The 14,171-nt window shown below is 40.9% G+C and overlaps 1 protein-coding gene across 1 annotated transcript in view; it reads right to left on the bottom strand.

The window, feature by feature from the left end:
- The window catches only part of SORCS3 (sortilin related VPS10 domain containing receptor 3), a 294,771-nt gene that overhangs the window by 17,202 nt on the left and 263,398 nt on the right, over positions 1–14,171 (bottom strand). The window contains exons 18-21 of the mRNA XM_009555685.2: positions 13,811–13,982; positions 8,592–8,778; positions 5,275–5,408; positions 1,205–1,328 (exon numbers count right to left, since the gene is read on the bottom strand). Of these exons, the coding sequence (XP_009553980.2) occupies positions 1,205–1,328; positions 5,275–5,408; positions 8,592–8,778; positions 13,811–13,982 (617 nt within the window). The remainder of the gene's footprint in view (positions 1–1,204; positions 1,329–5,274; positions 5,409–8,591; positions 8,779–13,810; positions 13,983–14,171) is intronic.

Genomic DNA, 14,171 nt, shown 5'->3' on the forward strand with positions numbered 1-14,171 from the left:
ATCATTTGAATAGAAAAGTGTCTTACAAGTTGTTTAGAAACAGAGACTGAGGAGCACCTTTGGGTCCTACAGAGGCCAAAGATTGAGATCACCTGTGGGGACCCCTCTCAGATAGGCTTGATTCAGGCTTATTCCAGAAACTAGCAGGAAGATGCACATTTCCCACTGCATTTTACAATGTTCAAAAGGGTTGAGTAGAGGGTTACTTATATTTGCTAATAGCTAGTTTGGGTATTACTAAATCATATTAACAAATTATTAAAACTCATTTCACAGCCAGGCAATCAATAAATATCTATTTAGCTGGTTGTTAAATCTGAGCATAGAGCTTTCCAGTCACCAGCAGGATATTTATTTATATTTAATTACTGAAACAAGATATATATAGTTCAACTACACAGTGCTTCAGATAACTACTCAAGTTATCTGCAGCCCAGCTCCCTCAATAAAACTTGCTATCCAAAGTAAAGCTTACCTTCAAATGCTGGATGACATTAACTGGATAAGGAAAATGAAGATTAGCCCAGGATACAAATTATTCTCTAGAGAAATCTGACAGTCCTAGCCAAAACTGCAGAGAGAGCCCTTACACTAAGCATTTATGAAGCCCCAAACAACGTAAGCTCTGGGGTCTGCCAGAGGGTGCTTTTGGAGCCCATGACGTGCAAGTATCAAAGATTACCCACAGGGAAGTCCAGCGGACACACTCAGACCTCTAGGTCTGGCATGGAAAATAGGCAGAGATACCAGCAGCAGAGCTATTTCTGCCCCGTTTTCCAGACCCCTCGCCATTTATACAGTCATTGTATGAAGAGAAACACCAGCTGTAGTCAGGCCACCTTAATGATGTGCTATGACTACTTGTTTCCACTGCGAGGAAGCAGAGGGAAGGCAGCTGGGCTACAATTCTTCAGGGTTTTTTTAGTTTTGGGAGTTCCCAGTCAGGGTGTACACAGAGACCAATATGCAAGGAGACACCAGCCACTTTACTACAGTGCTCATTTCACCAATTTAGCTAGTTGCTCCATCCAATTCACTTCTGTATTTTGTGATCATGACACATCAGAGCTACTTTATTACAGTTTGTCTTCAGAGGTTCCTCCAGGCAGTAGGGAACTCAGAGTTCATTTTAGTTCAGCAGCAACTGCCTGTTCTTCACCTCTAGGTACCTCCCCGAGACTTGATTGTAAAAGGCTGAGGGTACCGTGCACTGCGATCTCCTTGGTGTCTTGGATGAGAGTGTTGCCCGCAGCAACTTGTACAGTGACAGTGTTCATCCCCTCCATAGTGAAGATGTATGAGATGCTGCTCTCCAGGGTGATCAGGGGCTGCAGGAGTAAATATAGATGGCAATATCAAAATCAGGATGAGATTAACATGATCAAAACATGCACTTGACTAACCCACCAGGCCATGATATCCTTCCTCCCCAACACAGGAATGGCGCTCCAATCTTGCATGTCCTGCTAAGGCCTCAGTGTGGCCCAAACACAACCAAGTGAGAGCTCTCCCATAGGTAAAGGTTTCCCTCACTTCAGTAAATGTTTCCTGAAATATTTTTCCACTGAATTGCAACCCATTCTTCTATGAATAGCTCAGCAAAGCAGAGTCAGCAAGTGCAGAATTACTGCTGCAGAATGCAGTGTTGTACACGCACACGCACACATACTCAGCACAGTTACTATATCAGCTGCATAAAACACAGAGTCCAGCTAAAACCAGCACTAAACGTAAACCAAAAATGCATATGCTTCTTCAAACAATCCATATTGGTCAGATTCAGAGCCAGCCCTGACTTGTTACGAGCACGGATCCATCTACTATCTCAAAGCAACTCTGCTTATGTCAGAGTAAGGGCACCCTGCTTTGAGCCTACAAACTAACTCCAACCATAAGCTAGCAAACCATACAAACAAGGCTGAAACCATCACATAATACCTGCTGACAATGCTGTCTCAAAGTGGTTGAATGGTTTCCAGAGTAAAGTTGACCTGAATTTAGCCAGCTCAGAGCCCTGCCAAAGAAGGCTGACTTTATCTGTACTTTCTCAAACAAAAATGTCCTTGATAGCACTACAGCTCTCCTCTTTGTACAGGAAACTCTCACACAGATACACATCTAGATGAGAGAAATGCACTCTGTTTGGGAAAAGAGATTTGCATACTGACAATTAAAAGTGTAGTCCTCACAGTGCCATTGATCTGACAGCTGTTCTATAGACAGATCTCTTTGTTTCAACTAAACCATTAAAGTAGATATAGTGATAATAGTCTCCATTGCAAAAGCACAGAGAGGTCCAAGAGCACAGATCAAGTCATTGTACCATTGCTATTGTCCCTTCACTACACTGTCGGGTTTTTTTCAGAAGAAAACGCTTGAACATTCATCTCGCAGCTCTCATGCTTCATCCCAACACACTGCCAACCTGCCTGTATTTCACAACACTGACAATTTCCACTGGCATAAGCCAGACTGGCAAACGCATTTGCCTCCCTGCAGAATGCCATCTTCCTTGGACCCCTTCATCCATGAGCTGAAACAGCAGTTGAAAAATAATCTGTTTGATCACACAGGACTCACGGACCAAGTCAGCAAGGGTGCCAGCTTCTGCTAGCCCTGGAGGCCTAGCTAACACATACATAGACACACATTCTGGACAAGTAGAATGGGCCTTCATCGAACTGCAGCAATATTAGCTATCTTCCTAGAGGTTACAGGTTGTGATTCTGTGCAAAGGCAGATAAGAGGAACCAATCTGGCATTTAAAATTACTTTTTTTTTTTGCTTTTGTATGTGTGCACGCTGGACATTCCATTATCACGGATGATTTCACCTCCATCATGGAGCTTTAACATTCAGCCAACTCCTTAATTTTAACTCAAGCACCAAGACCTGGAAACTAACTCTAAATTAAATCAATTAGTTTAAGGTTCATTTGCTCAAACCTATTAGACAGCTGGACACATTTATTAAACTGGACCTGTGTTAATCCAAGCAAATTGGCCTTTGGGTATACTGCAAAAATTAGCACAGTAGAAATTCAGTACAATGGTTCCAGCAGGGTGGGTAGGGCAGCAGAAGTGCCTCAGCCAGGTCATTTGAGTCTAAGACAACATCCGCCTGTGCAACAGCACAGAGAGTACAGTGAGACTGCACAGTGACACAAGACACATCTGATTCTGCCTGAGATGCCTCTGGGCTGAAGAAGTTGCAATCCCTCATTGTGGAAACAGAATATATCACTCAACAATACCACCCACAAGGCATAATATTACACACCTCACCCTTTAATTCACACACAAATCAGTGCCCCCATCTTTCACTTAGAGACCACAGTTTGCCCACGAGTGGGCACAGGGAAGGATCTGATATGTACATTAAACATCCCAGAAGGAATTTTGATGTAATGCAGACCTACTGGAAATAAAAAGGTAGCCGTTGCTGTTGTGTCTATATCCTTTGCCATACTTCTGCTAGAGATGAAGCTGAATTCATGAGGTAGCTGGAGAGAATGCTTTGCAAAGAATGAAAGGTGCTCTGGATCTCTGAGTTGGCCACAGGTAAGAGGCACTTTCTTTACTAATCCGCACCTCAACAAATTTCAGTAACATGTGCAACCATCCCAAGGGATCATAAGGATCAGCTACTCCATGTGCAGCTATGTCCAAAGCATCCACCCTAAACACAGCCATAGCTGCTTGTACTCTGTTGCCTATGACTCTGAAATTTCAGCTAGAAGATTCTTAGGCAAACCAGATGCAAGCACCAGGAGAGTTGCATGGAAATCTTCAGTAAACAGCACTGCTTTGCTCTACCTTTTCTAGATTACTTTCTACTTCAAAAAAAATCCTTTTAAGGCTCTATTCACAAATTTCTATATTAAGGACAGAAACAATGTCAGGAAAACTCTGGCACCTCGGTACTCCGGAGGGCGTAAGCAGATGATCAAGTTATCAATACCTAAATTGTCTCAGATGTACTTTAACGACTGTCCAGCTGTCAGCACTGAGCCAAAAATATCAGAACTGTAATGTGATTTTGCATCCCCCTCCTTCGGCACAGTATAAACTACGCGGAATTACCCAGTACTTGCCATGGACTAGACCTGTGTATGTGGGAGGCTGCCATAGCTCAGCTAGGGCACAGCAACTTGCCAAGTTATAGGAAGTGGTTTTTCTTCCTGAGCTCTTCTGGTGCCTCGGTTATGCTTCCACAAAAATAAGTGAGTTCTTAATAAGCTTCCTAACTTGATGTAAAATCACAATAGATGCAGCATTTGTTATTTTTTTCCTTTTTGCTACTGTTAGTAAGTAAGCAGCTTTGTCAAAGAGAAAATAAAATATTTGTGTGCCTGCTAGCTTTTACCTCAAGTTCTATATTTCATGAAAAATTCACATTTTTTCTCCTTTGATCTCAATTTAGCATGCACTTTCAATTGCAAATCAATAATGTAGACAATGATGTGACTTAAACTGCTTTTGTGAATAACAGCTGATACTACATTGCAAAATTATCAGCTGTACCTTTCACAACTGTAATAATGGAGAATAGCATCTGTGTGTCCGCTGTCTTACTCCTAAAGCCTACAATAAAAACCGTAGCTAAGAAACAATCCTCTTTCTCCATCTGAAAGCATGACCACAACTTGTAGTTTCACTTACTTTAATTATGGATAAAAAAAGCTCTTTATCCTAAATTTTTGCCAGTCCTTTGAAAATTCACTACCAAGAAGTCTCATTTCCCTCTGTAATATATCCAAGAGTGGGAACAACAGTCACAGATGGACACAAACAATTCAGTGAGAGACTGGCTTGAAACTCTAGATACAACTGGTTATTTGAACACCAACAGCTTTAAAGTATTGTGTTGGAATCCAGCATTATATAGTGCATATTGGTACATAATGGAAATCCCCACAGTTATTGAACACCAGCAGTTTTTAAACACTATGTTGAAAGCCAGTATTATACCATATATAGTGGTATATAATTCAGTTAAGCTGCAAGTGAACGCTGGTAATAACAGTGGTCTCCAAAGCTCAGTAGGGCTGATAACAACCAGATGTAAAAAAAGTAATGACTACGAAGAATAACACGGGACAGGAGGAAATAAACTCACAAAGGCTGAAGTTCAGATAATAACAACCATTTTTAGATAAGGGAAAAAAAAACCACAAAACAAGCAAAGGCGAAAAGTTTTTGTTAGGGCTGACAAGAGTCCCTTCTCTGCTGCAATAAGCTTAGGAAGTAAAAATGATCCAAGGGGCAGCTGTACCTTGGTGCTGTTACCAAACCACCAGAAGTAGGTAAGTGTGCCTGCCTGGCTGGGCCAAACAACTGCAGTAATGTTGACATCCTTATTTCTGATGGCGACAAAGGGGACACTCAGATGGATGTGCTCCACTGGACCTGTGGGAAGAAAGACTTCATTATTAAAGGCTTTGAGTTAAACCCTCCTTGCACAGTTGTGAACAGTGAGGATCTTTTCTTTAAATAAACCAAGTGCCTTATGTCAGCAGTGAGACTCTATCATAACAACACAAAAGAATTCCAGCAGCCAATAAGCAAAAGAAAAACATACCAGATTGATAAATATAAAATCATGCTTCTTTTTTTTCCTCATTCTTAATTCTAGGGGAGCCAGAAATGCACAGTTTTCACAATGCTAATTTCAGACAGGGTCAACACTGTATACTTAGAAAATATTTTTAAATGCACTTTGAGGGAGAACAACGGACTGGCTTTGCACTGGATAGGGCAAGCTGCTGTTGAAGGGTTGAATGATAGGACATAGGGGAGAAAGAAGGCGTTTTCTTGAAAATATATCCTCTGAGCTACTAAGATTTGTAGGAAAATCAGTTTCTTCACAGTAAGAGTCATTGGGTACTGGAACAGGCTGCCCAGGGAGGTAGTAGAGTCGCCTTCCCTGGAGGTGTTTAAGGAACGGGTGGATGAAGTGCTGAGGGACATGGTTTAGGGAGTGCTAGGAATGGTTGGACTCGATGATCCAATGGGTCCTTTCCAACCTTGTGATTCTGTGATTAGCCAAGATGGCTAATATCTGATTAAACGTGAGGCATTTATGACTTGATTAAATACACCTTGACAGTTTTTTAGAAGGTCCCCAAAAGAAAGTTCCATGATTTTAGAAATCCTTCATATCTTTTTGACTTTAGCCTGACCTTGAGAAGTCTTTGGGAAGTCAGTTACCACTAGCAAAAAGTCAGGAAGGACTTGAAAGTTGTGTTCGTTAGGATATCAAAGCATTTAGCTGTCAGAAGAACTTGTGTCTGAAAGACTTAAAAAATAATGAAGTATCAATGCAAAGTTGTGTCTAATAAATGCAAATGTCCAGAACGAGTCCAGTGCATGAAGTTCAAAATTAAGAAGTCAGTTCCTCTCCAGAAAAAAAAATCATGTATAAAAAGTATTGAGGTATTGTTTGCTAGATTTTTGAAAGCTTTTACCATCATCATTGCTTTCCTTCTTGCTGAATTTCTTGTTTTTACTGGTACTGAATTTCAGCAGATAACTGCTGCACATCAGACAGTTTTACTTTCTGGATGGTACCTTTTGAAACATAGCAAACGATAGACTATCACTGTGAGAAGGAAAGGATGAAATAAGAAAGGAGACTTCTTATTTTTCACAGGACATTCATTCTGGGAAGCAGGAAACTTGCTGATTTTAACTGAGACAATCTTCTTGTGTTACCTCTCAGCTCTTTAAGCATGAAACAAGGACAGTAATCACTTCACCACCTGCTTAGATTACAAGGATTTTGGATAGCAAGAGCTTTTCTTTCACCACTGGAACATATAGCTCTCAGCACAATGGGACACTATTCTTGCTTTTGGCTCCTTAAAACTTGTTCTTGGTTTTATCACCTTTCCCAACAAGTCTCTACCAACAAGTCACTCCTGAACTCTGCCCACAGAGAGTACTTTGAGTTCCCAAGAACAGCAGGTTCCCCCAGTATTTTGTGACAGTGCATGTAAGAGGAAAACCATAAATATCTTCACTTGCTTTAAATGAAGAGACAAGCAGCCTGACAGCAGCCTGACAGCAAAAAGGTGAAAAGTTGACTGAACACTGATAAAGCTGAGGGTAGAAAACGACTGTTGCTTGAGGCCAAATAGCTTCTTTCTCCTTTTCTTTCAGTACCTGATTCCAGCACCAGGCAAACCATATAATAAAGGTGATTTATATAGCAGGCTTTTTTTTTTTCTGTACATTTTAGCTTCAAGGTCAAACCTCCTATATTGACAAGTACATCCAAATATATTAGAAGTCTAATACTGAGGTATCATCTCATTTCAGCGTTAGCATGAATGTAAACGCTTGCAAAAATATTTCCCCAGAGACAATGATAATAAGTTGGACACCTAAGAACACTATAAAAGTCAAAAGAGAGATCTGAGAGGCTGAGGAAGAAAAGGGTAGAGTAGGACAACCAGGCCAAGCAACTGCCCCTCGTTGCATTCTGCTCTAAAATCCTCACCATGAAAAAGCAATTCCTATGAGAAAAATCATATAATCCATACAAAGCTGGTTGTTATTACCAGGTAACCATCACTTTTGTCAGCTAATGGCCCAAGGTGAAGGAAAAAAACAGTTAATGCTCTAATAACAGGTTGTTAAATTCAGCCATGATTGACTTTGAGGGAATTATGAGCATAATAAAAGCTTCAAGGAACATTTATTCCTTCACACAGGGAGTCTGAAATTAAAAAGAAGAAAAAGAAGTACTTGAGGTTTGGAAATTTCTGACTTGCTTCCTTCAAGCAGAAAACCTCAAGTAAAGACAGACAGGCTAGAAGACATTTTGACAGGCTAAATGACAAGACAGACATGGCTATGAAGACAATTAGGGCAAAAACGATGAGGCACATCATTGGAGCTCTCTGCCCAGGAGATCTAGTTGTCAGAGAGCCAGACAAGGAAATGGGATCTTCCTGGTCTCATTCTGCATTCCCCATCCTCTGCTCTCTCCTGTTTGAGAAAGCCAGCTGGGGACTCCATATTTGAGTCTGCTCATGTGCCAAGCAGAAAGAAATTGAATTTATCTACCAAACAGCAAAGAAAAGTCAGAGATGAATGTCAAACACACTAACTATGAAGAGTAGAATATTAGCCCTCAGTGCATTCATATCACAGGAAGTATGTTCAGCATAATGCTTTTATTTTATTTAATAAGCACTGTAAACTCCCAGATCCCGAATAATTGACTCAAAATTTAGTAGGTTAATCTAAACCTATTGGTATAAGAAGCAAATTAAAAACATACATTTGGGCTTTGTTTCACATATTGTTTCATTTCAGACCCTTTTAGAAAGCCTGAGAAACATTTTCAAACTTTTCTGTGCACCTGTGAGGACTGCAAATATACTTATGTTAAAAGAAACTTCTCTTCCTCTGCATTCAATAAAGTTTACTTAACAAGATAGAAGTGTCTACAAGTCCAAGCACTGGGAAGACTGTGACTTGTATATGTAGGTGGGTTTGTACGTATTCTTAGGCCCCATGAAGTTGCAGGCATTTTCAGTGAGGTCAGGTTTTCACCCAAGGAAGTTAACAGCTGGAAGTACTTACAGACCACATGCAGGAAAAGGACAGCAGTGTCAGAGCCCAGGCTGTTCTCTGCGTATGCTGTCACCTGAAAGATTCCAGCACTCTTATAGACGTGCCGGATGCCATCCTCAACAGGGCTGAAATTAGCATAGGATACTGCAATTCCGTCTCCAAAATCAAGCTGAATGTTTGTCCTTTGGAGATCACCCTGCAGCAGAGAAAGCTGGATTAGGAAACTGGGCTGATAAAAGTCATTTGTATTGCTCTCCATCCCGTTTCCCAGTTCCACTTCATTAGCATGGTCACAAACTTGTAACTTTACCAAAACAGTCTAGTTTTGTTCTCTCAGCCCCCAAAGTGGCCAGGCTCAAATCAACACCAGGTAATTACACACAAGCAATGCTTAGCATACTTAAACCTGTAAAGAGAATTATTCCCCCACCTCGGATTTAGAGATTTTGAGAGGGCAGAGTGCCAAACATACATATTTGAAGGGGACTGTATTTGAATAATCTAATGCAATGCATGGTTGGAGATTATGTGTCACTGAAGTGGCCAGGGCTTTGCACAGCCTTTCGTTGAAAAAGTGGTGTCCAACAACTACCTCTATCAGAGGCAGCGAGATGGGGTAGTGGGGTAGACGCTAACTGGAGAGCAACTCCCATATGCACATGGGAGCACCAGGAACACCCTGGAGATGGAACAATGGTTAAAGTCACTTTCCAATACGTTCCAAAGAAACAACCTCATCACTGAGATGCTGTAAATCTAGTGTAACTTCAGGATGGCTGAATTTACACGGGTTGAGTCCCACACTAAGGACTGACAGGTTTTGTCTAATGTCAGTCAACAGAGATTTCACTGAAGCCTCTGGGCTAGATATTGCACAAAACAAACCATGATTTCCTAAAAAAAACCACTGCAGATCAGACAAAGGGAAAAGATTGCTTGGGACAACCACACCTGTGACAGTCCCTAAAAGTTTTAAAGCTGACAGCACTAACTCTCCTCTGAGCAGTAGTTTTCAAGTGCACCTGTGTGCAACAAAACACATGGTTTGTAATTTGAATTATGATTATGAATCTCCATAAGGATTTTTTCATATGGTCCAAACACATTCATACATAACACAGATCCCTTTTGGATCATGACTTCTCATCCCCAGAACATTTATGATAAAGGCAGAACATTGGCTGGATCATGGAAAAATAAATTCTTAAATTATGATTAAAATAGCTCACAGACCATTCTAACCGAAATGATCAGCAACTGAGATCAAAGGTGCATAATAAAGGCTCCTGCGGAGATTGAAACATCCATGAAAAGCAAGAGGTCCCCATTCTTGCCTCCCACTGACTCAAAATGCATGGAACCTACTGTCTTGCTGGCAGTTGCCATCAGCCCGTATAAGTGGCAGTCACGTTATTGTCACAGGCAGACTGCTTCGTTCTGCTACTGGTCCCTGCCCTGAAAGTGCACCTGATCTTGTCCTTTGGATAGAAACCTGGAGCACAGACAAGAAGCGAGACTGCACTGAAGCAGGTCCCCTCTCTAGATAATCAGGACTGCAGCATGCCCCACAGACCTTATCTTCCTCATGGGCTATGTTTGCATTAACAAATCAGTGTGTAGGAAATGTATTTTTCAGGTGTGAATTTGCCTTGAGTGTATACTTAGAAGTCTTCAGGTACACATCCAAATAATCAGCGTTATCATACATAGTTTGGGAAATATGGATATATATGGTTATAAGTGCTAGACCTCTCTCCTTCCTTGCTCCATTACTCTCATTTCACAGGAACCAGGGCAGTTGTGTCTATTGACTTGATCAGGTCACCATTTTCACTTCTGTCCTACTAGGACATTGAAAATACAGTATAAACAAAAAAGAAAACATAGAGGACTATAGTGGTAGTGATAATAAAACCTATCTATAATATTGAGTAGCCAATAACATCTTTTGAAAGAGAGTTTTTTAAGTCACTCTAAAAAAACTCTCTAACAGGAGCAAAATTACACTCTTAGGATATTCAGTTATTTGATAGAAAAGCTCCCACAGCTTGTTAAACCTTTCAAAACCACTTCTCAGGGGAATATACTAAGACCACAAGTTCATCTCATACGGAAGACACAAAGGATAAAAATATGAACAAAGGATAAAAATTTGATCTGGGCTGGCTTCATCACTGGTGACCTCAGGCTGCAATCTCTTGCATCCATCATGGCAGCTCCTTTCTCATGCCTTACAATTCTCTTTCCTATTTCCTTCTTGCTTCTCCAATATGATTCAATCTGAAATGAGAGAGTTTGAAGTGGAGCAGCCGGAACAGATTTTTTGTGACTGAACAGCAGCAGATGATCTTTCTACCCAATTATGACAGTGGGGTCTTCAATGCAAAGCCTGCCCATCATACCAATTGTGTTTTCTTTCTCCTTTCCATACCTCTGTATCCAGTACATAAAATACTAAAACTATACTAATACTTAAGGGTGTCAGCCCCCCCCCCAATGTCAGATATTCTGGAGTTTATGAATATAAATTAAAACAGAAATGAAATGGAGGCATTTTAAATGAGAAAAAAATGTTCTCTCTATATATTCAAAAGGCAGATTTTATTGCTTTAAGCCCTGTAAATTATTATGCAGAAAGGGAATGATCTAGGGGCTGTTACAAAGATTGGCACTTTGTGTACTGAAATCAGTGAGTAGGGAAAGGACAGTGGAATGGGCGGAGAGGAGTATGGCCAAGGAACAGTCCTTCAAAGTCATCTCCCCATCAAGAAGAGCTTGGAAAAGTTTTCCTGTCTGGAAGTCACACTATCAAAGTGACAAAAACTGTAGAGACAGAGCAGTGGTTGAAATTTCGGCTCTCTGAAGTAAAGAGCCAAACTCTCATTGATTTCAGGAGAGCGATATTTCATTCAACATATGCTTGGGATGGGAGCAAGTGGATTGTATATACATGATGTATTTTGGTTCTTCTAATGAAGCTCTCAAGTTGTTTTCATAAAAATGTCATGGATGCATGTAGTGAAAGTGATTTTAGACATAGGTGCAAAAGAATTCACCATAGAACAGACTGACCAGAAAAGGTGGAGGGAGTCAGGAATGAATCTGTATGTCAGGAAGGTATGTAATAAGATTTCTACAGAAATTCTACAGAAATTATTTCTTCTGACTAACCAGGAATACTTTGATGACAACTCACTTGCCTCAGGTTCATAATGAAAGACTGAAATGCTTTTGCCCAAGATCTCAGGTTTGTTTTGTTTTGTTTTATTTTTCTCTTAAAATCTCTATTCTTTTAAGACACAAACTCAACACACAGCTTTCTGTGGAATAAGCTGTTTACCCACAAAAATATATTCTTGAAAATCCTCTTCCCTCAGAAAAAAAATTGTTTCAATGATTTGTTTTTCTAACTACTGTTGTTTTTCAACAAAGGACACAGAGTGAATGCCCTCACATATTTATTCAGCCGGCTCTTCAATCTGTAAAGCCTTGCAAAGATTCCACTCTTCAGCTACCTTGACTGCTGCCTTATTCCCCATCTGTTTATCATTCTTTATATGCAGCAGTTCCGCTTGAGTTCCTTAATAAATTACTACTAGATTCCTAATTTTTAGATTATGTCAGTTCTTTTCTGAACTCTCACTCACAGTGTCTACATAAATAGTCTTACCGTGTCAAGTCTGCAGAATATAAAAGAATCAGCCAGGTAGACAAGAAATCCCCTTTGTATAAAAGCAGGGCATGCATGAACCTCTGAGGAAGCATGTAAAGAGGCCCTGTCGGATTAGTGCGGTCCCAATGAAACATTTATTTGCTGTATAAGAATTTAAATTAATAGAAGTCTGTGTGTTTAAAAAAAAAAATAACAAAGTATCATGAGAAAAAACTTCTTCATGGCAGTATGTTCAGATTTAGAACAGCTTCTTGTATTCTCAAAGGTCTAAGTTGCCAATGGAGGCTATTCCTGGGACTGGAAGGGACACTAGGCTTGCACTGTTTCTAATATGCTTTTCCCAGAGACCTAATGTTGCTTGTCGTCATAGCAGCATACTTAGGAAACGGGCATCTAGTCTGTCCTGGTTTCCTTCTTCTGATGTTCATGATCATGATGTGTCTGGGTTCCACCTGTCTCCAGGTACTTCTCAAAATGAAGTATGCAGGACAAAACAGATGACAAAATCCCTTGTGGTTCTCCAACCACCACCTCGCTTCCTGGCTGCCCCTCCTGAGACACCCAAAGATGTCAGAAGTGAGGCTATGAGCTGACCATTCTGTTTAACCAGAAAACAGATGTAATACAAGCCGTTGTGGGAAAATCATTGTTGGATCTTCAATGATACCTTCCATGGGCAGTCATAAGCCAGCAGGAGAATGCAGCAAGCTATAAACACAGCAGGGCTTGTTGTGGTGCAGTCACATATATCACTAAACAGCTATCACAGATCTGAAGAGGCATAAGAGCATTTGAAAAATTCTCCCATCAGCCTGGATACACACCAAGTGTTTTCCTTGGCTACTCAGCCCTCCACTGAGCCACAAGCACTGGTGAAATGAGCTGCACCATACATGTTTCCCAAACAGAGGGATACCTGACCCAGAGAGACCACCAGGAGTGCCTCGATATTTTGATGCTTCAGGCACCAGCCTGCCCTGGTATCAGTTACACTACTGTTGGTTACAGGGGGAATCATACCAATAAACAAATGAAACAGATATGGGTTGAGGAGCTCAGAGGTGGTTTCAGGAGCCTCAATTCCTACTGCAAAACAGTAACATCCCTCGCTGCTCCTCATGTGTCTGAAAATGATCCCCACTCTTCTTAACCTTTCCCAGCAAAGCTCCATCTAAATCTTTACATCCCAGAAACAGAATTATTAAGCATATATACACCATTTCTGCCTCATAAAATCCATTAACTGCAGTTCACCGGAGGCATCAAGAAGCTCATGTTGAAGTATGCTTTTTACCAGATCTCTCTTTCTTCAGTGTTGACTTCATCTTGACTCACAGACAAGCCAAGCAGCCAAATACTCCTTTGGCTGACCCAATGTGATCTGTTTTAATGTCTCGTGTACAGCCCTCTTTCATTAATTCTCCTAAATCTCAGGAGTGTTCATGATTTCATGATCCCACCTGATTGCTCTTTTCCTCTCAGCAGCCTAACAGGTGAAGGAAAAGAATGCCAGTCCTGCCACAGAGTGAAAAGTTTACTGAGACCACTAACACACCTCTTCCATAAGGATAATGAAGGTGGCATTGTGTCCCTGCTCTGTGACCAACTTTCCATCAGAAGTAAGGATGTGCAGTCCCCGAGGTGCTTTTCCAGGGCACTTCTCCACCTTGGCCATGTACTTCTCTCGCAAGCCGTCTGTGCAGTTGTTAGACACAATCCTTCGGTACCTGGGAACAGTAACAAAAGGAGATTGGGCTCAGGCAGCGGGCGGAAAAGTTTTTGTGTTTTGTTTCATTTCTCCATATTAATACATGTATTTTTTCAAAGGCTAACTGCCTGCATGCTTCCCTCACTGAAAGGAAGAATCAAAGAAACCTAACACTTTATTAAATTGAAGAAAGCCATCAAAACACCAT

This window comes from Cuculus canorus, chromosome 7 (assembly GCF_017976375.1).
Source record: "Cuculus canorus isolate bCucCan1 chromosome 7, bCucCan1.pri, whole genome shotgun sequence".
Taxonomy (NCBI): domain Eukaryota; kingdom Metazoa; phylum Chordata; class Aves; order Cuculiformes; family Cuculidae; genus Cuculus; species Cuculus canorus.